General features: G+C 49.8%; 1 protein-coding gene across 2 annotated transcripts in view; it reads left to right on the top strand.

Moving 5' to 3' along the window:
* ATP2C2 (ATPase secretory pathway Ca2+ transporting 2) overlaps positions 1-27,189 on the top strand; it is a 61,147-nt gene that overhangs the window by 18,755 nt on the left and 15,203 nt on the right. For both annotated transcript variants that reach the window (XR_006783407.1, XM_045818962.1), the window contains exons 4-14: positions 2,241-2,330; positions 3,870-3,905; positions 4,010-4,071; positions 7,586-7,694; positions 15,873-16,022; positions 16,110-16,178; positions 16,518-16,593; positions 17,931-17,997; positions 25,138-25,262; positions 25,409-25,506; positions 26,354-26,455. Coding sequence is in view for 1 of the 2 variants with exons in the window: in XM_045818962.1 (XP_045674918.1) it covers positions 2,241-2,330; positions 3,870-3,905; positions 4,010-4,071; positions 7,586-7,694; positions 15,873-16,022; positions 16,110-16,178; positions 16,518-16,593; positions 17,931-17,997; positions 25,138-25,262; positions 25,409-25,506; positions 26,354-26,455 (984 nt within the window). In the remaining variant the exon portion in view is untranslated. The remainder of the gene's footprint in view (positions 1-2,240; positions 2,331-3,869; positions 3,906-4,009; positions 4,072-7,585; positions 7,695-15,872; positions 16,023-16,109; positions 16,179-16,517; positions 16,594-17,930; positions 17,998-25,137; positions 25,263-25,408; positions 25,507-26,353; positions 26,456-27,189) is intronic.

Genomic DNA, 27,189 nt, shown 5'->3' with positions numbered 1-27,189 from the left:
TTTACCTGCTAGGTACCGTGCTAAGTAAGTAAATATTAACTTTATCTTCCTCCTAATCCCCATTTTGGGATGAGATGGGTGAATACAAGGAAATTGAAATATTTCTCCAGGCATGTGGGTTGCCAGATTTAGCAAATAGAGAGACACAGAACATCCTGTTAAATGTGAATTTCAGACAGATAAACAAAAAAAACCCCAATCTTTTAGTATACGTAGGTTCCAAATGTCGCGTGGGACCTACTTAGACCACACAAAAAAGGTTTCTTGTTTATTTGAAATTCAAATTGAAGTGGGCGGCCTGTTGTTTGTCTGGCAACTGGAGCCCAGAGTCACACAGCGGTAAGTGGTGACGCTGGGCCCTGAAGCCTGGCCCCCGGCTGCAGGGTCCCCGTGCCCTTGTGAACCTGCTGTTGGTGCAGGTGGGGTGCTGAAGGGAGGGCACATACATCAAATGCCTGGAACCAATGGGAAGATGAAAGAAAAATTTAAAATGCATGTGTCTGCAAGTTCCAGTGTAGAAGTTATCACATCATCCACCAATACCAGTTCAGAAAGCCCCAGGTAGGAGGTAGAATTTCCCAGATACCTGAAGGCATTCATATTGACTTGGTTCCCACCACCCCCACATTCTGCACCCCTTCTCCCATGGCTGCTCCCTGGCTCTCCAGTCTCTTGTGGCCCCTTCCACCCCCATCCCCCATCCAGGCTTCATGAGGCTGCCTTCTATTGGCTCAGCATTTAAAGCTTTCTTGACTGGTTGGTTCAGGGACCAATCACAGTGCTCCTTGGAGCACCCTCAGCCTTCTCTCTCCTCCAGGTCCCACCCTGCTCATTGGTTGGTTCTCAATGCACTGGGGATGTCATCCATTGATGCATGTTGGCAGCAAATCTTCCGGGTGTTCAGGCGGCTCTGGCTAGCCCAGAAACCTCCTGGAACCCCAGTGTTGGAAGGAGGCAGGGGAGGTTCCTGAAAGTGGAGCCCGGGGAAGGAAGCTGTGGGGAACAGTTTCCTCCTCCAGCTGGGCTTCCTTGGGTCTGCCCTGCCTGCCCCTTCCACTAGGACCCACTCCCCCAGTTCCCCAGCCATCCCCCTTCCTGCCTCTGCCTGGTCAGCACCTCACACCAAAGGCTTTCCTCCAGCCTCTAGCCAGGGCCTTTCCAGAAATAAAATCTCTTCACCATCCAGGAGTGGGGAACGTATTTATTCCATCTGCAGGAATCCTTGCAGAATCACCGCCCACCCATCCCCTTGCTGAGTACAGAAAGTCTATCTGCACTCACTTATTCTTTACTTTTGCTGAGCACCTGCCACGTGCCAGGCATGGTGCTTCTCCTGTCTGTCTCCTCCAGTGACGGGGAACTCACCACTTCACAAGGCATCCCTACTTCTCCAGCTCAGAAGACTCACCATTAGGAATTCAGCATCAGCAGGACCAAGACACGTTGCCCTGGAATCATGAGGCAAAGGCCTATTAGCATCAGGACATTGGGGTTCAGATCCCACTTTGCAGCTTTGTGATTTTGAGCAAGTTATTGAACTTCCTTGAGCCCCAGTTTTCCCTATGTAGAACATGGGATGAATAAACAGTGTTCTGAACTGTACAGAAGATGGAGAAAGCTTAGCACACGATAAGTTGCTGACTAAAGGTTGCCCGCGGCTGCCCGGATTGGAGTGTAGCAGTGGGAGCACGGGTTTGGGAGTCAGTCTGGTCTGCATGAGTCCTTGGACATTTAGTTGCTTTCAGAGCCTCGGGTTGCTCACTTAACCAACAGGAATAATAACATATACATGTGCCCAATAAATATTTCTGGTTTTTATTATTACTGTTTCTCCAGCATATCACCAGTTCCCCTGCACAGCAAGTTTTGAACAACCCTCTTGCTGCCTGTCCCCCTGTAGGTGTGGGCTCCGAAGGGGGCCCACACTCCAGGAAGAGTCTGATTATCCCTGGCCAGAGCAGCACTGTGGCACGTGGTGTGCTCTCCCCATTGGTACCATCTCCTGTTTGCTGTGTGGCCCCCAGGAAACCAATGTCAATGAAAAGGCTGTGGGGCACTTCAGGCAGAGGAGAACCATTAGACGGTGATGGTCTTTCTCCCCCAGCCCTTGGGTCGCTAGTTATTGGCTTGGAAGCCTGGCCGTGAGGAACTGCGTCGCACACTCTGCTGCACTGTAAGAAGCCCAGGCTGCTTTGTGCGAGAACCGACAAGAACCCACCCTTCCTGCTTTCCTTTTTCAGTTTAAGAACCCGCTGATCCTGCTGCTTCTGGCCTCTGCCTTGGTGAGCATCCTCACGAAGAAGTATGAGGACGCCGTCAGCATTGCTGTGGTAAGTGTGCCACCCCGGGAGCAGCACCCGGGGCCCAGACCCAGCCACCCAGGGGCTTGCTGGGTGTTTGCTTATTTATTATGCAAGGAAAAAAGAGTTTGGCTATAGAGAAAAAAAGTGGAACATGCAGCAGAAAGAAAGGAAAGCGAATCCACGTCCTTCTCTGCCCCTATATTGAGGTGTCCTGGTTTGTTTGGCCATCGAGCTCTGGTGGATCCCCAGGTGCCTCCTATTCTTTGCTGTTGGGAACACAGTTGCAGTAAATTCCTCTCCCATGTCCGAGATGGAATTGCTCAATCCTGGCTGTGCATGCGGTACAAAGAGTAATTGTTCGGCCCTGGCTGGTGCAGCTCAGTAGATTGAGTGCCAGCCTGGGAACCAAAGGGTCACTGGCCTGACTCCCAGTCAGGGCACATGCCTGGGTTGTGGGCCAGGTCCCCGGTAGGGGGTGTGCAAGAGGCAACCACACACTGATGTTTGTAAATAAAAATAAAAATACAAACAAAAAGAGTAATTGTTTATAGTCCATTACTTAGTGAGAACCGCTGAGCACCTTTCTAAACAACATTTTTTTAAGCCCTGACTATTGTGGCTTAGTGGGTTGGACATCATCCCACAAAGCAAATAAAGGTCCCCGTTTTGATTCCTGGTCAGGGCACATACCTGGGTTGCAGGTCAAGTCTCCCGATGGAGGTGTGCGAGAGGCAACCGATTGGTGTTTTGCACATTGGTGTTTCTCTCCCTCTCTTTCTCCCTCCCTTCCCCTTTCTCTAAAAGTAAATAAATAAAATCTTAAAAAATTTTTCAACCTAAGTGGAAAAAATCTCATAATAAAAAAATCAACCATTTTAAACTGACCGATTCAGTGGCAGTTACACACTCACAGTGTTGTGCAACCACCACCTCCGTTTGGGTCTAAAATACTTCGCCCCGAAAGGAAACCCAGGCCCGTCAAACAGTTGCTCCCCATTTCCCCTCCTTGGCCCCTGGCAGCCACCAGTCTCTTTCTGTCCCTGTGGGTTCACCGATTGTGGATATTTTCTATAAATAGAATCACACAATATGTGACCTTTTATGCGTGGCTTCTCCCGAACACTTTTTGATATGTATCCTCCTGTCTGTCAATCACTCTTTCAAAATACAAAAACGGACTCATTCCACATGGTGAAATTTGCTGCCTCTGTTGAAAAGGCTGAACTTAGATCCACATCTTCTGATGTGGAAGGATGTTTTCAATATGTCAAGTGAAAAGGCAGTTTATAAAAAGAATGTCTGTACCATAGAATCCTGTGTTATGAATGTGTCTAGGCAGAAAAATCTGGGGGGGTACCCCAAAATGTGAACCTCTGGCAGAGGGACTTGGGGTGATTTTCCTGCCCTTTTTTTGGCTTATCCCTTTTCTAAGTTTCTGCACAGTACACTTATTTTGCAAGAAAAAAGGATATTTATTTGGAAAGACAATGACCTCCCCTCACCTCCCAAGGAATCAGCTGCTGGCTGAGCAGCTGGGTGGTGACGCCCCTCCCCTTTGCTCCGTAGGCCGTGCTGATTGTGGTCACTGTCGCCTTCATCCAGGTGTGTATTTGTTTCCTGTGGTCTGGGTTGGGGTGACCCGGGTGTGATGGGAGCTCTGTGGAATGCCCCCCTTTGAACCGAGTGTTTGATGTGCTTCCCGCCAGGAGTACAGGTCGGAGAAATCTCTGGAAGAGCTGACCAAGCTGGTTCCTCCCGAATGTAACTGGTAAGTCAGAGACCACCCCCTCCTGGGACTTCTTGGTTCATCAGAGAAGCCAGTGGGCTGGCGGCAAGTTTGGCAAAATCCATGTCCCTTGTAGTGCGATATAGGAGAACCGTGTCGTACTGGGGCTCTGGCCTGGTCTCTGTCCTGCCAGTGGGTCGCTTGCCTCCTTGGGCATGTCATTCCACCTCTCTGGGCCTCCATTCTGTCATTAGCATCTAATCAGGGCGCCTAGCCTGGGGTTCACAGATGATGGAAATGGCTCTGGGAGGAGGGTGGCCCATGAAACCTGTCATACACTGTGCAAAATGGTGCGCATTTTTCCAGTGGAGTGCATTCAGAAGTTTCACTGGATTCTCAAAGGCTGGGCTCAGATGAGGCCGAGATGCGGGGCTTTGAGAAGCCGAGGCATCAGGACGTTGGCTGAAGGGTGGGACGACCTGAGTGTGAACTCCAGGCATTTGCTCTGCAGCCCACCGACCTCTTTCCTGCCGGAGCATTTCCAGTTTGCAGCATCACACAGCCCTCGCCAAAGATGTTTAAGAAGGAAAAAGACAAGACAAAAAGTTTCTGTCCGTACCTCATGGGCATTTCAGTTTGGCAGTACTGTGCAGTAGAAGTTCCTGGAATGTTCTATAATCTGCACTGTCCAGCACAGCATCACTGGTCACATGTGGTTCCTGAGGATTTCAAATGTAGCCAGGGCAACTGAGGAATTGAGTCCTTCATTTTGTTGAATTTTAATTTAAAAAAGCCACGAGGGACCCTGGCTGGTGTGGCTCAGTGGTTGAGTGCCGGCCTGCGAACCAAGGGATCGCTGGTTCAATTTCCAGGCAAGGCACGTGCCTGGGTTGTGGGCCAGGTCTCCAGTGGGGGGCACACAAGAGGCAACCACACATTGATGTTTCTCTTCCTCTTCCTCCTTTCCCTTGTCTAAAAAATAAGTAAATAAAGTCTTAGGAAATAAAACAGCCACAAGGGGCTAGCAGCTGCCCTGTGGCACAGCTCAGGCTCGGAGCGTCCGCAAGGACTGCCGCCCTCGGTGGGGGAGACAGCAGACAGGGAAGGGGGCGTGCTGTACGCCTGGCTTTTTTTAAATTTAGTTTGTAGTATGCCATCAATCCATGCATTTATTCTTCTTATAAAATGAAATTATTTCAGAGAAGGCCAAAATTTCCCCCCCGTCTCTACTGGGATGGTTGAGGCCATTTCCAGGTCATGTGTCCTTCCCAGATGTGCATTGCTGCTCACAAGTATCACATGACCGGAAGTATTTTGGAAGGACTTAAACACACAGTAACTATTTCCTGAAGGACAATTCTTGGGAAAGAACCTTAGCATATATTTGGGTATATATGGTAGCATTGAGCCACAGGGCTGGCGGATAGAAAGGTCTAGTAATATAGACTCCTGCCTCTCAAGGAATCAGCAGGGGGGCATCTGTGTATCATAAGCAGAAAATAAGGAATAATGACATGGAGACAAAAAGAGGATAATGTGGAGGCACAAGAGAGGGTCATTGGGGGAGTAAAAATGCCTGGGCTTAATAACCGGAGGAGCGAGGCCATCAGAAATCCAGGTGTGTGAGGTGAGACACATGAGCAAAGGGAAGCATAAATGATTGATGTGGTTTGATGATTCAGTCTTAGGTTTAAATATCAAGTCTTGGCCTTTTAGGTGATTGGATACATTATTGATGCCCTCAGAAGTCTTACTTCTAAAAGACATTTTGTTTTCAAAAACAGCGGTGGCAGGCAGCCTGGCAGAGTTGAAAGAGCATGGCAGATACACAGGCTCGCCCTCTGAGTCTCCAAGGGCCGTTTCCCAAATCAGGAGAAACTCCTGCTATGCAGACCTTTCCTATGTTACCTCCGTCCTTTGTGCAGTCATTAAGTATTAATTGAGCACCTACTGTGTGCTGGAAGAAATAAAGCTGTGGTTATATCTGTGAACAAAATTTTGGAATGCAGCAGGTACATTCAAGACAAAAAGACCCCCCAAAACCCAAAGCCACATAAAAATTAAAACAAACAAAACAGAAAAACCCCACAGAGATGCAATAGTGACTGGTGGAGGGGTGGATATAATTTTAAATAACTGATCTGACATATGAGGAAAAGCTGACATTGAAGTCAAGGTGTGAAAAAAAGAAGGAGCTAGCCATGGGAAGAGCTGAGGGAAGAGCCGACATGTATCTGATAGGTGCTCTTGGCCTCAAGGAACAGAAAACTCAGCTGCACAAACCACGAGGAAATTGTGTTGTCTCATGGCAAGGGATCTGTGGGGTGGCAGTGGGGTTAATTAATTCAAGATGGTACCCAGGACCTGGGTCTTTTATTCCTTTAATCTGCCGTTCTCAGCTGGTTGACCATGTTCTCCGGCTCCCCTCATGGTCCCAAGTTGGCTGCCACAGCTCCAGGCATCACAGCCAGACATGAAATGTCAAACAGCAAGAAGAGGTTCTGTAGATGTGTATGTGTTTGTATTTACAGAGTGAGGAAACCTTTTTCATGAGCCCCATCAAATGTCCACTCATGTCTCATTTGGCCAATGTTACAGAACATGCCTGAGCCTAAGCCAATCATGAACAGGGGGGTGGGATCACTCCAATGATCTCAACCAGTCAGGACCCATCCCTAGAGTTGTGGGGGAGAGGGTAGGTACTTGAACAAGAGTGAATTCTGTGATCCAGGAGAAGGGAAATGTACACTCCAGCAGTTAAGGTCACCAAAAATCCTTGAGACTAGAGAGAGCTGGGTGTGTTCAAGGACTAACTGGTGTGATGAGGGAGCGGCAGGGGATGAGGAAGTGGCAGGTCCAGGTAGAGAGGGCCTTAGCAAGGCTTTTGGGTTTGATTCCATGGGCGTCGGAAAGACATGGGAGGACTTGAAGCACGAGGGAGTTCGGATCTGATTCCTGTGTTTGAAGAGCTCTCTGTCTGCTGTGCACAGGATGAATTGAAGGAGGCCGGGGGAGGCAGGAGGCCAGCAGGGAGGCAGCTGCAGCATCTGGGAGGAGGGCGGTGTGTGGTGGGATTCCAGCTGGAACCTGTGCAGAGAAGCACACCCGTTGTCCAGAGGTGGGTGGCCATGAGGAGTGGCTGTGGCCCTGTGGGATGGTGGTCCCAGGCTGCTCCTGGCTCTGACGAGGCTCTGACCAAAGTGGTGTCTCCTCCAAGGGTACAAGCTACTGCTCCACTAAGGAAGCTTTAGAACCACTGACTAAGACCTACGGAAGCTTCTGGAGGCCACGTGGCCCAGCCTTGTTTCCAGGCAGGGTGCACAGGGAAAGCCCCACTTTTCTGAGGACGACCAGGGCCTCCCAGAAACCACATATTTCCTCCCCCAGATTTTTTAGGGTGCATGAATTTAAAAAATAATACCACCACAAAGGCATAAAGGTGTGCCCATAACTGAAAGAGAAAGCGTGTTTCTATAATCTTTGCTCGAATTTATCCAAGTGCATAAAAGCGGGATGCCCACATGGGTGATCTTGCTGTTTACCATCCTCAATGCAGCGTAAGAGAAGGGAAGCTGCAGCATCTGCTCGCGCGAGACCTGGTTCCTGGAGACATCGTGCGTCTCTCGATCGGAGACCGGATCCCGGCGGACATTCGTCTCACTGAGGTGAGAGGTCCCAGCCCGAGGTCGGTGGGATATGCAGGCACTCAGCATATCGGAGGCAGGCCTTCTCTCTCACACACATGCATGCATGCTCACACACACATATGCAACAAACAAGGCAGGGAGGCAGCAAACAAGCTCATTTCAAACACAAGACTCTTTGAATTGTATTTCACAAATTAACTCTTCTCATTTTAAGTATAAGTCTAACTGATTTTGGTTGCGTGGCTTTCTAGTTTGCAGCGGACTGCAGCAGCAGGCTGAACCAGGGTGGGGTTGAGGAATGAGGCAAGCATTCCCTCTAGAACAGCCGCGCTCAGGTCAGAAAGAAGTGGTAACAGATTGCTTAGGGAGGAGAAGGGAACCAGAACCAGCGAAGACGTAAAAAAGTATCACAAGCTTTCACAGTTGCTCAGTTTGGGGACATGGGGAGTGGGGCAAGCTGTGTCCCTGCCCACAGCTTTGTGGGTGCCAGGGTGCCACAGCCTCACAGAACAAGCCCTGAGGCCCTCTGAGGTAGCCCTGGGTTCTCAAGAAAAGGTTAATCAGGTTCAGAGCGATAATCTATTCTATGATTCCCTTCCACCAATGCTTAGGAATTACTCAAAGCTTTCAGCGATGAAGGATTAGGCACAGGTTATCTGCCTGATTTATTTATTTAGTCAGGAATTGTAGGATGAATAGCATGCTGTTGGAAGGGCGGCTGGAGGCCAGGAGGATGGAGAGAGGTGAAGAGGCAGGAGCCAACCCCCGGGGCCCTGTGTTTGCAGCGTCCTGGCCAGTCTTTGAGGTTGAGACAGGGGCCAAATGGCCCCTCAGGCTTTCCCAGCCCTCTGCCCCAACTTTCAGACCAGGGAGGGGGCGCATTCTCTCTCAGGCACATGCTGGTGCCCTGTCCTGCATTGGAATGGATTCCTCACCTTCTACTTGCCCACACCCCCTACCCCCATGCCAGCATTCAGCGTCCAGGTCTGGGACTCTTGGATCCCATTAGAGAAACCACTGTCCCCAGGAAGACTGGGGAAGCCAATCTGACATGGTCCACTTCTCCACCAAGAGAGGACTCTGCCTCCCAATGTGGGGACTCCAGGGTTGCTGGGTCCTGATGCTGGGCAGCCCAGCTGAGAAGGAAGATACCGGCTACAGGTGCTGTGAAGAGACAGTGCTCCTCAGTGGTTAGTGCCCTGGGGCTGGGTGTTAGCCTGGGTTTGAAACTGACACCTATTATTCACAAGCTGTGTGACCTGCAGCAAGGCACTTAACTTCTCTGTGCCTCGGTTTCCTCATCTGTAAAATGAGGTGAGGGTGTTAATACCCAAAAGGTGGATGTAAGGATTAAATGACTTCATAGATGATGCAAGGTGCTCAGAATGGTGCACATGCTGGAAGTCAGAGGGCCCCGGGTTTCAATCCCCACCCAGCACCGCTCAGTGTGTGATTTCTTTTTTCTTTTAGAGAGGGGAAGGGAGGGAGAAAGAGAGGGAAAAAAACATCAGTGTGTGGTTGCCTCTCATGTGCCCCCTACTGGGGACCTGGACCACAACCCAGGCATGTGCCCTGACTGGGAATCGAACTGGCAACCCTTTGGTTTGCAGTCCAGTGCTCAATCCACTGAACGACAGCAGCCGGGGCCAGTGTGTGATTTTGAGGGAGGGATTGGCCTCTCTGAGCCTTGGATTCCCCTTCAGTCAAAGCGGATAAAGCCCATCCTCACCCTGCAGGGCTGTGGTGAGGATGGAACAAGCCCAGACCTGCAGCATGCTCGGCGTAGTGCCTGGCGTGGGGCGGCGTCCCCGAGTGTTAGCTCCCCACTTCTTTGTTGTTGCCGGTTTCTACAGCAGTTCTTCGAAACAAGTTTTTAAACCCCAAATAACTTCTTTACAGCTTGACTGGTTTCCTTCCTGCCCTGCTTATATAATTAAATTGTACCTGGTTGTTGATGCCACAAGGGTTTAATCCATGCCACCAGCTGCGAACACTACAGATTTCCTTTTTGGTATTTTGCAATTCCACTGAACAATCAACAGCTTTGTATATTCACAGTGGAATATTTTTATCAGCTCTTAAGCTCTGAGATCTAGAGAGCTTACGTACATTTTGAAGCCACTTAGGGCCAGGAAATAGGTTCAAGAAAGCTCTTGAAATGGAAAACCCAGACATCAGCCCTTTTGGCCCAGTGCGTGGGGCTCACAGGACAACGCTTCTCTTCCCGCAGTTAGAGCAAAGGCTGAGGCCTCTGTGAGGGGCTGGCCTGGGGCGGCCCGCAGAGCAGGCCGCTGCTCTTTCTTTTGACCTACCATTTCTGAATGAAAAGGGCGTTGAATGGAATCTGTCAGGACTCCAAGTGCTGCCTTGTCTCAGACGTAGGAGCTCCTGCCAGGGTGAGCAGATGGGAAGAGCTTTGGTCTGCGCCTGAGCAGGAAGGAATGGGAGCTCCAGAGCCCTCAGCCCAGAGCTCCTGATCCCTGTCTTGAGGCTGAGCGCCCTCCTTGGTGGCCACTGGTATTGCGTGAGCCTCGGCAAATATTTCCTGGGCACCTGCTATGTGCCAGCATCTGTGCTGAGTGCTGAGGAGACAGTGGAGAAAATAGACCTGATCCCTGTGCTCGTGGGCTTATAGTCCAGCCTGACACACAGACCACATCTACTGTGACAGGTAACTCAATGACTGCTGGGGGAACTTGGGGAAGAAGTACAACAAATTCTGGAGTTCCTGAGCAGGACAGATTTACTTGGCCTGATGCAGTCACAGAGGGCTTCCTGGAGGCAGTACATTTCGAGCTGACCTAGAATGGACACAAATCAGCTATTTTAGGCAAAGGAGGCCCACGCTGCATGCCTAGCTCTGACCTGGAAGACAGACACATTGCTGCTTTCACCTGCCTGTGGTGCATGTCCATGCGGGAGGCCACCATGCACGCAGGAGAGCCATTTCTGTCATTTGAAATCCACTCCCCATCATCATGACGTAGCCCTTCTCATTTCCGAGGCCTTGGCTCACTGCCTTCTCCCTGACCCGTGCCGGGCCTTCCCTGACCTCTCTCCTGAGGGGCCTTCCCCGTGCCTGCCTATCCCAGTGTTCATTCCAATGTCCATTGGCTTCTACGTCTATGGCCAGCCCCTCCCCCACCCCACCTCCTCTGCTGGAGTATAAGCCCCATGAGGGTAGCAGCAAGTCTGTCTGTCCAGTTCGCCGCTGGATCCCAGGCTCATAGCAGGACAGGGATGGACAGACATCCCACCTGCGTCCCAGTGTGTCCACACCCACACCCACCTCCCCCACACGCATTCTCTCCTCTTCCCAACTCCCGTCTCCATTTTCCGCCTCTCCGGCGAGCGGTCTTGAGGGAAGTCTCCTTGTCTCATCTCTCTCTTCCGTTCCTCCTTTTAAGAAAAAGAGACTTTGATTTTCAGAATGGTTTTAGACTTACAGAAAAATTAAGAGAAGATTCCCATATTCTCCCACACTCAGCTCCCTCTATCGTTAATGTCTTATATTAGTATGGTGCATTTCTTATAGTTAATGAGCCAATAATGATGCATTAATATCATCAACAATGATTATTGTTAATCATTAATATGGTTATTTTATTAAACATTGATACTATAGTATTTAATATAATTATGTTATGACATAATATATTTATGACATATATAAATATATGTAAGGCTCATACTTTTTTCCAGACTGCTGCAGTTTTCTCCTAAAGTCCTTCTCTGTCCCGGGGCCTCACCTTCCTTTTGCTCCTCCTATCCCCCTAGGTGCCTGTGGCAGCGTCTCAGACATTCCTTGTGTGGATGACCTTGACAGTTTTGACAAGTGCTGGTCAGGTTATTTGTAGAATGTCCCAAAACTGCGCTTTCTCTGACTTTTTTCCACGATTAGACTGGAGTTCTGGGGTTTGGGGAAGAAGACCATAGAGGTCAAATGTCCTTCTCATCACCCCACGTCAAGGGTGCATGCTGTCACTGCGGCTTGTCACTGCTGATGCTGACCTTGACCACCTGGCTGAGGGGAGTTTCCTCATGTTTTTACCATGTTGCCAATTGCTAGCAGCTCTTTCCATGAAAGGTTCTCACACTCCGGCAACAGGTGCTGTCACTCCAGCCGAGTGTCCGCCCACGTCATCTGTTCAGCACAGCCATCCCAGGAGCCTCTCCTTGGGCTCCGTGTTCACTGGGCCTCTCACCGCCCTGGAGCCTGCAGTGGCTCTCTGCTCTGCATGCATCAAGACCAAACTCCACCAATGACCACTCACAACCTGGCCCGGACCCCATCCCCGTCCCAGACTGCACGTAAGAGAATGGAGAAGGCACCAGGACCCATCTCTGACACATCCTAGCCTTTGGGCCATGGAGCTTCTTAAGCTGTCCGAGCCTCAGTGTTCTCACCTGTAAAGTGGGGATCAGAGCAGTCTTTCCCATGGGACAATTGTGAGTGTTTCGTGAGAGAATGCAAATGCTCAGTGAATGTTAACTATTGTAGGTCATCAGCAGTATTGTTTCTTCTCTGAGTTTCTACTGTGCTCTAATTTAGCGCCATCCTATTTAGCGCTGAATCACCCTCCATTTGCTTTACCTGCAAGGGTCTTTTTCTCCAAAGGTCTTGAAGCACAGTCTGACTTAAAATTCTCTGGGCATGGAACAGGCATCCACTGGCATCTTGCCGAATTGACCAGTTAAGACACTGGGCAAGCCAGTCACATTTTAATTAGTCTTTCTTTAATAGCAAAAACAAAATTAAACTGAGTTTTGTCTGTGGGGTTCTTGGTGTGCTTGCAGGGGTGAGCGCCGGAACAAGAGCGGTCTTGGCGACCTTGCAGCCCTGTGTCTCTCACCCCTTGCTCCAGAAGATATTTTAGGACCTGCAGCCCCCACTTGGGGAGTCACAACACTTATTTACATACTATAGGCTCTGAGAAGTCCCGTGGTAAAGAAAACCAGTTCACTGGATTCAACCCCACATTACCCAAACTTTTTTCACCATGGAACCCTTTCTCCATAGGGCACCAATTAACTTTTTGCAAATGAGGGCCCCACAAAATGCAATTGGAAAATGATTATAACTCCCCACCCATCCATTTTATAAACAGAAAAATTAAAGTTTTCCAAATCATTGTCACAAGGGCAAATATGATTTTTTTTTAAAGAAAAGAACTCTTAAGAAGTCTCTAACCCTACTGGGTCCACTGGGAAACCAGAATGGAGATGTCAGAGGCTCTCGGATGCAGTCAGAGCATTCAGATAGTCTTGTCCAAGTGTGAAACCTGGAATTAAAAAAAAAAACAGCAAATAAATCTGAGGCGGAGTCAAGGCTCATGACTTGCCCAGAGGGTTGAGGTGTCTACTCAGCTTTGACCTGTTAGACGCTTGCCAGTCCTAAGTGGGCTTTCATGAACTGTAATAGGGATCACACATGCGTATTTTAAACGTGTCCTGCACAACAGATGCGGCCATAAACCTTGGTGACCTCTGCCTTCTTCCACACGTCTCGCCCCGGTTGGAGCCAGTTCTCCTCTTGTTCTCTCCTTCCGGCTCTTCCCTTCACGGAACCTTCCTCTGCCTCACTCGGGATATACTCCTCCGGCTGCGGGCTTCCCCTCCCAGTGCAGCCGCCCTACCTTTTCTATATCCGACCTCGTTTGTACACCTCACACACACCCCTGCCTTCCCTGCTCAAGACTCTTCATGGCTCCTCATTACTTACCAAGCAATATCCAAATTTCTTAATCAATGCCAAATGCAGTTGGGCTCCAACCTCACCTTTCACAAGGGCTCTGCTCCAGTTGAGCTGGTCCCCACACGTAGCCAAACTTCTGCCATGATTGAGTCCTATTTTCCATTCGGTGCCCCGTGAGGGGAGGGGCCGCTCTGTCCCCTGAAGTGGCTTCAGCACCCGGGACAGCGCCCGACTCTGCCCTCCCCCAAGAACCTGAACCCCAAAGAGGGCAAACTGGTCCCAGTGCTCAGGACTCCTGGCTTCTGTCCTTTTAGTGTTGGTGGGGTGCTAGGAGAAGTCTTTTCTTGTCTCCCACATCTCTCAGTTGCTTTGATCCAGCGCGTTATTACCATGTTCTCCCACCATCAGTTGTCCAAATTGCCTTCTTTCCCCTCCCTAGAGGGCCTGCCGGATTCACTCACAAACACCAGCTCATACTTCAAGGCCTGTTTCTAGTCCCAGATCCTCCGGGACACACTCCTTCTCTCCCAGCTCATCCTCCCAGCGTCGGCCACCCCGCCCTCCCGTTCCCCGCTCCCAAACCTTCTGCTGCAGATTAGATCGGTTAGAATATCAGACTGTTCTAACTACAGCTCTCACACTCAGTCAAGGGAGGGGTCCGTTCCCAGTGTCACCTTATTTTTATTACAGTTACTTAAATGTAAACAAGCATATTCCATGTACTTCACACTTACGTACAACTGTAGACCTAGCCAAATTTTCAAGTCAAGTACAACTTCTTCAAGTTATTGTCACTTCCCATTAGACAGTGTTTTCCAAAAATGAGATCTCTGCTTGCCATTGGGATGTGGTGCCGGTTTCACTGCCCAGGGTCTCTGGGTGCACAGCCGGTGGTGCTGGGTGCCCCAGTTCTCCCGTTTTCTTTCATTGTGGGCTAGGAGCTGCCCAAGAAGTTGTTTGGCGTTCCCTTCATATTCTGGAGATTCAAAACCACACATGCAAACTGTAGATCAGCCTGTACTTGGGTTTGACTGGTAACAGGTTAAGGTGAGCATGTATATTGGTTTCAACTGGCAGGGAATTGAGTCCTCTCTCATGTAGTGAGAGTCCAGAAGTGGAGTGTCCAGGGCCCATGTGGTGGCTCCCCTGTGCAACGAAGGACCTGGGCGTCTCCCAGCCCCCACTCTGCCTTCCCTGGGTGTGGTCATCCCCTTAACACGGGCAAGATGGCTTCTGGAACTCCAGCCACAATGACAACGGCTAGGCAGGGGGAGCGAAGCTCGGCCACCTTCAAAGATCTCCCCCAGGACTATGGCGGCTTCTCCTTACGTCTTGCTGTCTCATTGTAGCAACTCTGTGAGCTGCAAGGGAGGCTGGTAAATAGGATTGTGTGGTGGGGCCATCACGACTCCCAGTGCCATGGGGGTTGTGTTAGGGAGGAATGGGGAGATGGGCATTACACAGACAAGTGGTGGCCCCTGTCCTCTTAGGGACCAAGATCCCATGGCAGTGAGCATAGTTTTTAAAGATTGTTATTGAATTTTTGAAATTGGAATCATAGACCACTCCCAGGCTCCTAACTGAGAAGCGCTGATCTAACAGTTCTCTTGTGAGTGTGCGGGAAGGTGGCTTGTCTCTCTAGGTTGGTCTTACATGTTCAGATAACAGGGTCCCGAGGACTCGGGCCCACCGAGACCTCTTATGTCCTCCATGGTATCTGGTGCTGTTCTGGGCCCAGGACACTCAGCTCTGCAGCGACACCCACTGGCCTGTGGTCAGCTTGGAAGATGGTTAAGAGTGTAGCTTTTGGAACCAGAGCTTTGGTTCAACCTCTGTTCTGCCACTAAGTAGCTCTGTACCCTTAAGCAAGTTACTCACTGTGCCTCAGTTTCCCCATATGTAAAATGGGAGAAAACAATAGCATCTTTCATGGTGGGGGTGAGGATTTAGAGATGAGATCTGTGACATGCTCCGCACAGGGCTTGGTACATAGTAGGGATTATAGAAACATTAGCACCTTCCTCCTCCTTTTCTGAAGAATGTGTGTGTGTGTATCTATGTCTATGTTTCTGGTGTTAATGTAACCTTAGACTGTCACTCAATAGCATGACTCAGCAATGCTCAAACCACAAAGATTATATGGGCATCCTCCAACATGGGCAGCAGGTAGGATGTTAGGTGAAAGGCACAGGTGCGTTGAAAGGTATAGTCTAAATTATTCATTGCATAATTAGTTTAAAAAATGTTATATTCAAGTTTAAAGTAATGTGAAAGAAGGTACAAGGCTTTCATGGTTTTTGAGAGGGGCCACACATTCAAAGCTTTTCCGATTCTTGAAGCATCCGGTCATGTCCCGATGTTTGTCCCCTGATTTCGGGGTGTTCCTTGTTTGTTGTCTGTTGGCAATTGACATTAAGGTGTTAGATTCTGTCCTGTGCTTTTAAAACCAGTTCACAGGGTGTGAGGGCAGATTCCACTGTCTTTTCCCTTTGCTGCCCTAGGTCACAGACCTCCTGGTAGACGAGTCCAGTTTGACGGGAGAAGCTGAGCCGTGCAGTAAGACAGACACCCCGCTGACCGGCGAGGGGGACCTCACCACCCTGAGAAACATCGTCTTCATGGGGACCCTGGTGCAGTACGGGAAGGGGCAGGTAAGCCCTGGGGCGCGTTGGGGGCCTTGGCTTCCCTTGCCAGCAGGCTTCCGGCCTCAGATCTCACCCTTCCTCTCCTGCACACAGGGGGTCGTGATCGGAACCGGGGAGCGGTCTCAGTTCGGAGAGGTGTTTAAGATGATGCGGGCTGAAGAGGTAAGGGTGACAGGGGACTCTGGCTTCCTTGACAGCTGGGTGTGAGATGATTCCTGGCTAGTGATACCCACCCCGCCCATCCCTTAGGAATGAGTATGCTTTTAAAAATGTGAGTATACTTTTTAAAAGTTCATTTTTATTTTAAGACACTCATTGGGATTTTTGTCAAGACATAACTTACAGGCAATAAGGTACACAGATATTAAGGGTAGAGGTCAATGAATTTTATGTAAGTGTACCCCGTGTAATTGCCACTCAGCTCAAGGCACACACGAGCCAGGCAGAAGATGAGGGACCCTGGCATGTCACCTGACAAAGCCCTTGTTCCCATCCTTGCAGACACCTAAAACTCCTCTGCAAAAAAACATGGACAATCTTGGGAAACAACTGACTCTCTTCTCATTCTGCATAATTGGTGAGTGAAGCAGTGCCTGCGCTTGGACCTGGGGGCTGGGGGGAACCATCACCCCTGTTTCTCATGTACCCTGCCACTCGCTCACCTGGGTGCAGATGGGGGTTTGGAACTGGAGACTCCCTGGCAGTGACAGAGGTCACTGTGTTAGTCCAACTAGGCCAGCTGCTGCAACAAGCAGCCCCTGCAGTGCAATGACATTGTGGTCAAAGTTTACTTCCTGCTCACATCCTAGTCCATGGTCATGTCCTTGGTCCAGAGGCTTTCCTGGATAGCTCAACTCCAAACGCTGACTCAGGGGCCCAGACCCCTGCTGCACTCTTGCTCTCCCTTCCTCTGGGCCCTTGGAGGCTGGTCATCTTCTGTTTAGCCAGTAGCTAGGGAAAGAGACATGGAAGCTTGTGTGGGAAATTATGAAGGCATGGGCCAGGAAGTGGACTCCTCACTTTTGCCCATTTTCAGTTGGTGGGAATGGAGTCACACAGCCTTGCCTATCTGCAAGGGAGACTGGGAAATGTAGTTTAGCAGTGTGCTCAGCCATATTTCTATGCTGCTAAGTAGGCTGTGCTTGGGCTTATGCCTCATGGCCTTTGGCAACACACCAAAGACAGCATGAACACAGTGCCACAGCCCTAAATGCAGGCCTTAGTCCCGATCATCCCAGGGGAGCTGCCCTGGTCCCCTCCCCTGCCCTTCCTGCCGTCTCCATCTCTGGCTTTGAGTCTGTCCTCTGCTCCCAGCCTACAGGACCAGCTAGTGCCTTGCCCGTAGTAGGTCCTCAGTAAACATTTATTGAGTTAATATCTTAATAAAGAACAAACCAAAACCAGGGCCTGGTACTTAGGAAACATGGGGTAAATGACTGATGAAGGAGAAAACGGAAAAGTGAAGGTATTTAATCATGAACGTGGCAAGATAAAACAATTTAGGAAACAGGGGCCCATCTGCCCATCATGGAGGCAGCACTGTCTGCCCATCAGACAGATCCGGGGGCAGGGGTGGGGCGTCCTGGGTGCACATGGCTCAGGGGCACTTCTGGAATAATCTGTGGATATGTACAGCAGCCCAAAACAAGCTGCTTGTTTCTTCTTTACTGGAACTGGCTTGATCCTTTCCTGAAAAAGTAAAGCCATTCTTTTCTGCAGGTGTGGAGGTTAAAAAGGGAACAGTGGTTACAAGCCCTGAGGCTATTCATCATTGCCCCGGGTCTGTATTGCTGTGAACTCTTTAAGGAAAGGGTGTTGAAATGCCATCCTGCCTGTGAGATGTTGGAGACTCTGTGTGTGTGTGTGTGTGTGTGTGTGTGTGTGTACACACATTTTGTTTTGTCTCTTCCCCAGGTGTAATCATACTCACGGGGTGGCTGCAGGGGAAGCACCTTCTCAGCATGTTCACGATCGGGGTCAGGTAAGTGTGCCTCGCTGTCCCTCCCTCGCCAGTGCAGCAAGACAAGGTGGGGAGGCTGGGGAGCAAGAGCAGTGTGGGGAAGATGCACCCCCCTCACCCGAAGCCACAGTCCCCCAACAGCACACCATCTGACAGGCGGGGGAGCCCAGGGAAAGCTTGCAAAAGGAATGGAAGCATATGATTTGGAGTTCCCATTCCTGTCACTTTTTTGCCCTTGAGTTTGGATCTTTCTGGCTAGTAATGTGGACTCCAGAGCCAGCCTGCCTAGAGTTCAGTTCCGGCCTTACCCCCTGCTAGCTCTGAGACCTTAGGCAAGTGTCTACTTTCTGCACCTCAGTCTTCCCCTCTGTAAAATGGGAGGGATGAGACAGCCCCTCCTGGGGTCATGGTGAGGATATGAGAGCAGGTGTGGGTTCCTGCAACAATCTGAAGCACACACAGTGTGTTTGCTGCAGTTATTCCTTTAAAGTACGGTCTAGGTCCTTCTTTTACAGAGGAATCTATAGGAGAGGGTAAGGGACATACATGCCACTGAGGCCACACAGCTGATGGCAGGGCTGGGAATCAGGGCCCTTGACTTTAAGCCCAAGGAACCTGCCTTTCCTCTACATGGTGACTCTAACAAGCGACAGTCACACCCCCAGGTCCCAGTGCACGATGCAGAGGTGGGCAGGGAGCAGGCTCCAAGCAGTGCCTGAAGTTGCCCCAGCTTTTCCACAGCTGCTCACCGAGACAAGGGAGGCAGCATGCCAGGGATGGTCACTAACTGGATATGTCCCCGCGGAAGGGCGGCTGACGATCCCTCGGGGACACAGAAAAGCCAACACATGTCTAGGCTCATGTTAAGCCCCGTAGTTTCCAGACGGTGACCCCCCTCCCCCACCCCCTTACTGGTGTCAGCAAGATGCTTCAGGTGATACGTGGAAAATTATTTTAATGTCTGTGAAGAAAAATATATACAGAGCACATCAAACTCACGATGCAAACAAGCCTCTAGAAGCCCATCAAGCAATGAACGGATTGAAAACACACGGTGGAATGGGATTCAGCCCTGACGCTGCTACAACACGGATGGCCCTAGAAAACGTGATGTTAAGTGAAGGGAACCAGACACAAATGGCCATGTATTATGTAACTTCATTTATAGGAAATGTCCAAAATAGGCAAATCCACAGACAGAACTTAGATTCCTGGTTTCCAGGGGCTGGGGGGAGGGCATGAGGCGTGACTGCTAAGCTACAGGGGCTCTTTCGGAGATGACAAAAATGCTCTAAAATAGATTTTGGTGATGGTCGCACAACTCTGAATATACTAGAAACCACCGAGTTACAAACTCACTTTAAAAGGGGGAATTCACGGTATGGGAATTATATCCCAAAAGGGGCAACAAAAGAAAGCACCGAAGGTTGTTATTACAAGGACCCCTGGGGCCGTTCTGGTTTATATGTGAAGGTCAACTGTTGGCAATCATCCGTGCGGTAACTGTCACCACAGTACATCACAGCGATGCACTCCCAGTGGCCCGGGCCCCCCAGCCTGTGCTGGGGTCTGGAGGTCGCCAGGTGCTGCCTCCCCAGTGCTGGCCGGTGCAGGCAGCAGAAACTCGCTTTCATGCTTCGACGTATGTGTCTCTGGTGCCTGGTCGAGCTTGTCTGTGTGGAATGAAGGGATGCCCCTTACCTGCCGGTTAGCAGTGGGACAGGTTCAAATGCAGGTCTTTGCAGCAGCCAAGGCCTTGGTTTTTGGTCGTGCTGCACTGCGTGCATTGGTACAGGGGCAGGCCGGCAAACTCAGCGCATGCGAAGGTGTGCGTCCTCTTTCAGGACTGTTCTGTGGCTGTGTTTTGAATGAATGGAAATCAAAAAAGTCTTCGGTTTTGGACACTTGCCATTTCTTTAACAAACTAAATCTCATTAGTACCAAATCCTGGGGGCATGAATTTTTTTTAAAACCGAAAGATAAAAGAGAAAAGTTGGTTTAAAGAATGCTAGGTACTCAGAATACAGAAGGCACACAAGTGCGACAAAAATCATAAAAGCAAAGTACAGATGACAGACATTTGAAAATCTCCATCTGAAACTGATTCCAAGCCCAAAAATAAAGTCCACCTTTTCCATTAAAAAAAGTCCTAGGATGAGGCACATCCAAACCACATCAGAATATCTTAAAGAGATAGTTCTCAGTATGAAAAGCTGTGCTAACAGTTCATTGTCTTCAGGTTTTTGCTTTAAATAATCTATAAATAAGTGGATTGCCACCAGGTTTTGGGTGCTTGCTCCCAAACACTTTGGAACCATGAAAAGAAGGCTGTTGTGCTGTCCAGAAGGTCCTGCTGGATTTCAGGCTGTTTTTCCTGGAACTCGCCAGGCTCATCCTTGCATTTCTGCAGCGGCCACGAGAAAGGGCTTGTGAGGCTGCAGGTGACGGAGCCCAAGGTATTCTGAACGTACCAGACTGTGATCTCACGTCAGTTGTGGATTCCCAACTTTATATCCTGAGCAATTAGGTGTGGTGAAGGGTATGAAAAAAAATAGAAACCATCTTCATGGAGCTTTTGATGGCTATTTACCCTTCTGTGTTAGTGTCTGTACTGACCACGTGACCTAATTGTATTGCTTCACTAAATCCCTCTCATGCTCAGCGCACGGCGTTGGAGATTGAGGCATTGGCAGGGTCGTGCACCCTCCGGAGACTCTAGGAGAGAATCTGTTCATTCCCCCTCCCAGCTTCTGGTGTTGCTCGTGGATTCACTCTAGTCTCTGCCTCTGTTGTCACGTGGCCTCTCCCTGAGTGTCTGTCTCTCTTCTTTTAAGGACCCCAGTCATACTGGACTAGGGTGGACACCCTGTTCACTTAGTCACATCTGCAAAGACCCTATTTCCAAATAGGGTCACAGGTCCTGAGGGTTGGCACTTCAATAATAGCTTTGTGAGAGGACACAATTCACCCACAATACTGAGCAGAAGTTGCTGAGGAGAAACTCAACAGAGGAGCAAGTTCAAGGAAGTACAAGCTGGGTGGGTGTGAAGGGCCATCAACATGGATGTTGAAATTGCCAAGAATATGATGCGAATGGAGAGAGCAGTGGGAAATCACTTCTAGAGTCTTCAAGGGGTTGAAGGAGACATAAACAGGGGTCTAGTGATGCTGTGACAAGGAGGAGGAGCACAAGTGGAACTCGTGACCTCAGTTCATTGTTACAAAGCTCCATGGGATCCATTTCACAGATTGGGAAACCGAGGTTAGGGTAACACACTTGCCCATAGTTATAGAATCGGGTTGTGGAAGAGACCAATTTCAAACCCACTACATTCTGAGCCAAAGCCAGGTTCTTGGCAGTGCCCCTTGCTGCCCACCCTTGGTGGGCGTCAGTGGCTGGTTGGTTTGTGTGCCCTACAGGTGTTTGTGGGACATCTGTTGACTATCCGTTGGCATCATCCAGCACTGCTGGAGCTGGATCGTGGAGTTTGCAGGCTGACTGAAAAAGTAAATGTAAACAATTTAAGTGAATGTTAATAAAATAATTATGGCTTATAATCAGTGCTACAAGGGAAACAATGCAGGGTCAGAGATTAACAGAGAGACAGGAGGGGATGCACCCAGAAAAGGTGGCCAGGGAAGGTTTCTCCGAGGAGTTGGAGCTGGAGCGATGAGAAGGAGCCCGCTAAGGCAAGAGCAGGGAGGGCCTTCGGGCAGGGGAAGGGCACGGGCAGAGGCTTGGAGGTGGGAAGGCGCAGGCATGTCTGGGGGACACCAGGAGGCATGACTGGGGTTGGGCTTGGTGAGCAGAATGAGATGGTGGGGTCGGGTAAGGGACAGACCCTGGGGAAGACGATGGGCTCCTTTCTCTCCCGATTCTCATGATTTCATCGGAGTCCTTCTCGACCAGGCCAGGCCATCGCTACCATTCTCTTGGAGCAGAGAGATGAACATCATTGACCTTTCTTAACATAGAGACTGAAGGTGATGGGAGGTGGGAACCCCAGCTTGTTTCAGAGGAGTGGGAGGAGGGGGAGCGGGGAGTGAGCAGCTGGCTGCACTGTGGGGAGGGGAGTTGGCAGCGAGGAAGGACATCCTGGACAAGTGGCTCACTGCAGAGCGGGGGTCTCTGACCTTAGCTTAAGAAACCCAGGGTCCTGGGAGAGCCTGTGCAACACCAGTTACTGGTGGGCAGCTTGTTAGGAGCTGTGTTCCTAACAAGCTCCCAGGGGCTGCTGATGCTGCTGGCTCAGGAAGCGCACTCTGAGCAGTGAGCCTGTCACAGAAAACTGTCCCAGTCAGGGTCCAGCAAGAAGCAGGGCCAGAGAAGAAGGCTGAGCCCCTGAGAAGAGGGCTCAGGCGACTAAGCCTTCTGAGGCGGGATTCCCAAGTGCTCAGGTACCATGATGCTCAAGAGCCTCCCTGAAAAAACGATGTGTCCCATCCCCATTTTAAAAAAGATTTTATTTATTTATCTTTAGAGAGAGGGGCAGGGAGGGAGAAAGAGAGAAGGGAGAGAAACCTCAATGTGTGCTTGCCTCTTGCACACCCCCCACTGGGGACCTAGCCCACAACCCAGGCGTGTGCCCCAACCTGGAATTGACTACCCTTTGGTTTGCAGTCCTGGACTCAATCCACTGAGCCACACCAGCCAGGGCCCACCCCCATTTTTTAAAAAAATTATTTATTTATTTGTTTGGGGTTTTTTTCATTTATTTAAAATTTTTTCCATCATCATTTATTCCCTTATACACTTTTCCATGTCCACCCATTCCCCCACCTCCACAATCACCACAGTTGTCTGTGTCCATGAGTTCTTTCTCACTTTTTTTCTTTTTTGCTCAATCCCTCCCCCCTTGTAGTCCCCCCACCACCCCAGAGCTGTCAGCCTGCTCTCTATGAGTCTGTCTGTATTTTGCTTATTGTTCACTTTGTTCATTAGATTCCACATATGTGTGAAATCATGTGGTGTTTGTGATTTCATGTGTGAAATCACGTGGTGGCCCTGACTGGCTTATTTAGCAAAATGTTCTTCAGGCCCACCCATGCTGTTGCAAAGGTAAAATTTTTTTGTAGCCGAGTAGTATTCCATTGTGCAAATGTCCCATAGCTGTTTTATCCACTCATCTACTGACAGTCCATTGCCCATTTATAACCACAGAAAGTTCCATGAGCCAAATGGCGATTCAGTATTTCCAGGTAAACAACAAAAAAGCCTTCCACGTCCATCCCCGCCCTCCCTCCCAAGGTCACGCCTAATTTCCATCTTAACGTTCCTTTCTGTCTCATGCGTCTCCTTGATCTGTGGGAAACTTGCCACTCAGAGAAAATTGACTGTTCATTTCCCCTGTGATTTTGCAAGGTGGTTTCTAACAGAATTCAAGTCCCTCAGAACGACCAAATTAGAATATAGAACTGGCAAGGTAGCCAGCGAGGAAGAGATTCTCCAAAATAGATGAAATGAGAATCATTCTCCTAAACACTCATCCCAACCCCCTCTGCCTTGAGTGACACTCGGGGCGACCCGAGGTATATTGCTTGTCCTGGCCCACCCTAGTCTTTATTAGTTTGTAGATTCGTTTTGGTTTTAATTATGAAAGCTTCTTGGTACTAAATCACCCTTCCCGTGTCATAGAGGGGGAAAATCCCCTTCTTAGCCTTTGAAAATGTTTACTCAGTTGGTCTTGTCAGCCTCTACCATAAAACCGAGGAAGCCTTCGCAGCCTTCTTGCCATCATCACCATAGAAACCGGCACAGCCCCTGGGCCACATTCAGTCACCTTGGTTTGTGTAACTGAATGCTCTGCCATCTCTGGGTAAAAGGTCACTATCATGTACTGTATTTCTTTGATTCTAAGATGCACATCTTTTTCACATTTTAACTTCTCTGAAGTCGGACTTCTTATAAGTGACGTGATAAAGCCCCATGTTGCTGATTAATTGGCTGTGTCTAGTTCTTTCTTCGTGGTACGCAAGATAATGGTGTCTTTCACAAGCAGCATTGTCTCAGATTGGATGAAGCACATGTGTGTGGCTTTGGTTGAATGGGCCTCCTCAGCTGGGCTCTGATTATTAACCAGCCCGCGTAGAGCGCTTGCCATGTGCGAGGCTGGTGTGGGCCTGGACACCCGCCATGTGTTCGCGGTGTGTCCCCTCACTCAGCAGAAGCTCACTGAAGGCCTGCAGGTCTCTGCTGCAGTGTTGAGTGCAGGGTGAACCCTGGTGGGTGTGGCGCAGTGACGCTCACTGAGCAGCGCTGCACAGAAGCACCCTCCCCCTCGCTCACCTCCGGCCTCCCCCACCAGCCTGAGGTCAGCTGGCCCTTGACCAGCCCTCTGCCCTCGGCCGGGCCTGCTCAGGGATGGGGAATCGGGGAGCAGTCAGCCCCGATTCTGGAGCCAAACTGGGGCAGAAAGAGCCCCTTATTAGCAGCCTATCCCATGCTGACACACTGCCCACAGGAGGGGGGCCCATGTTCTCAATCCCAGTTCAGATTCCCAAAAAAGAGAAGCTTATTGGTTCAGCGAGGATCACGCGTTCTCCTCTAATCCCATCAACCACGGCTACGGGAGAACGGGCTCACACGTACAGAAAGAGTTGGAGGGGTCATAAAGAAGAGAACGGATACCCCAAAACAGATCTGCTGCAATAGGCAAAGGCATAGCCGTGTCACTTTGCCTCCCTCAATTTTAATTTCCTGCCTGGCTTCCTCACCAGAAGTGTCTAAACCATTAGACCAATGAAAAGTGAAATTTAAGGGAGGAGCCTCTGAACCAAAATATTCCACCTTCTACTTATTGCCTGATTCTGGAAATTCCTCTCCTAGGGCCCAGAGACTTTTCTCTTTAATAAATGAGAGCAATTTAAATGCAAAAGCACTTAAAGAGGCAAAACAATTGGCAAACTAATTCATACTCAAGTGTGGATAGCTGGTAGATGAGGTCCCTTCCCAAAATCAGGGGCTTGCAGGGATGGAGCTCAGAACAATGGGTGTTGAAGAAGGAGACAGGTGCATCATGGCATGGGGAACGGAGACAAGAACAGGGACTTTGGGGACACTAGAGACAAGTTTCTCCAGGTAAAGTTGTTGCCAATCCCAGTTGGAATTCACAACATTCTTAAGTGTGTGTGAAAGCTGATCTGTCTGGCTTTTCCATCCAGCCTGGCTGTGGCTGCCATTCCAGAGGGTCTGCCCATCGTCGTCATGGTCACGCTGGTCCTGGGCGTGCTGCGGATGGCCAAGAAGCAGGTCATTGTGAAGAAGTTACCGATCGTGGAGACTTTAGGTGAGGGACTCCAGCTGCCTGAATTCGTATCAATTGCATTGAATGGATGTTTTGGTGCCATGTTAATTCAACCTGGGTATTTCATAAGCCTGAAACTTGCGGTGATGGCTGTGTTTTCCTCCGTATCCTGCTGTTCCCTGTGCCAGGTTGCTGCAACGTCATCTGTTCTGATAAGACGGGGACTCTGACCGCCAATGAAATGACTGTCACCCAACTTGTGACGTCTGATGGGCTCCATGCCGAGGTGGGTGTTGTGTCAACAGGCAAGGTTCAAGACATGCATGTGCCCTGCCAGCCCCTCTTCTTCCTGGGAAAGCACAGGGAGTCTTCCAGACGACAGTAAGGACAGAACTAGCACGGTTACCTTGTGCAAACTGCTCGTTACCAGTAGCTGCATGGAGCATGACTGACTTTGGGTAGTCACCTTTAATTTTTCATTAACGTTAATGATAAGCACATTATAAAAATTAAAAGCTGGAAAACGATCATCCATAACCTCCCGTGTAAACTCACCACGATTAGTCCATTTGTGGCTTTGAGTCTCGCCTGTGCATTGGCTCCCTGAATGTGCAATTTTGTATCTTGCTGCTTTTGTCACAAAATATTCCACACCGAGGGCCAGCAGTGACAGCCCAAGGGCTGTCGCCTGTTTGTGTGAATGAGGCCTTGTTGGCCTGCTGCCACCCCCTTCTGTTCGTATGTTGTCGACGGCTCCGTTCGAGTCACGACAGTGAAGCTGAGTCGTCACAAGAGGTTGCATGGACAAAATACAAAAATGTTTGCCCTCTGACTGTATTAGAAAAAGTTTGCCTGCCTCCGTTCCAAAAGTAAGCACTCTTCTGTGCTGTGATGGTTTTCTTAACCAGAATTGTTCCTGGCTGCAGAATATCCCATTGAGGAAAATTATCCCAGTTTACCAGCGGTTACTCTGATTAATGCACAGCCCTGCCGGGAACGTCTTCATGCCTGAAGCCTTGTTTGTGGCTAGGGTTTTGTCCTTGGGATGGAGCCCCAGAAAAGATACTAGGGGTCAACCTGGGGAGCGTATTTTTGACATTTGATGCCATCCTCTCTGTCCCTTTGCCCTGCAGGTCAGTGGAGTTGGGTACAATGGCCAAGGGACAGTCTGTCTTTTACCGTCAAAGGAAGTCATTAAGGAGTTTTCCAATGTCTCGGTGGGGAAATTAGTGGAGGTGAGTGTCAAACAGCACCGTGGAAGAAATATGCATTTAGAACGGAGCTGATGGGGATTTGCTCTGAAAAGAGGAACGGTTCTTGGACCAAGTGGTTCTTGGTGGGGCCGCCCGCAGGAGTCAGGCTGTCACAGTGGCCCTGGAAACAGATGGAAACATCAGAGGCAAGAGAAGAATTAGAGCCCTCTGTCCGCCTGCCTGCCTGCCGGGAAGGCTTTAGAGCAGCCCTCACAGAGAAGGAGCTCAGTGATGGCTGGATGATAATCACGTGATGTGTGTTGCCTCCTGGTATTGTCAGTACTCATAATTACCAGCCAAACGCATCCTCCCAGAGATGCGCATTAGTCCTCCCACATAGCAGTGACCTCTGAGAAGCCTGAGCCCAGCTGTCTTCCTTTATGACATTTAATGAGCACCTGCCCCTCACAGGCCCCACCTCCAGGGCCACTTAATTATCCCAGCAACACTGTGAGGCCTGTCCTGTTACCTCAATAGTCTGCAGACTAAGAAATGGGCTCAGCCCTGACCAGTGTGGCTTAGTGGGTTGGGTGTTGTATTGCAAAGTGAAAGGTCGCTGGTTCGCTCCCTGGTCATGGCACATGCCTGGGTTGCAGGCCAGGTTCCCGGTCGGGGCATGTATGAGAAGCAACCGGTTGATGTTTTTCTCTCACATCGATGTTTCTCTCTCGTCCTCCCTCCCTTCCTCTCTCTCTAAAAAATAAACAAAACCTTAA

Source organism: Phyllostomus hastatus, unplaced genomic scaffold (assembly GCF_019186645.2).
Source record: "Phyllostomus hastatus isolate PE091 unplaced genomic scaffold, TTU_PhHast_1.1 phas_scaffold_345, whole genome shotgun sequence".
Lineage (NCBI taxonomy): Eukaryota > Metazoa > Chordata > Mammalia > Chiroptera > Phyllostomidae > Phyllostomus > Phyllostomus hastatus.
This window is presented reverse-complemented; position numbering and strand designations above follow the sequence as displayed.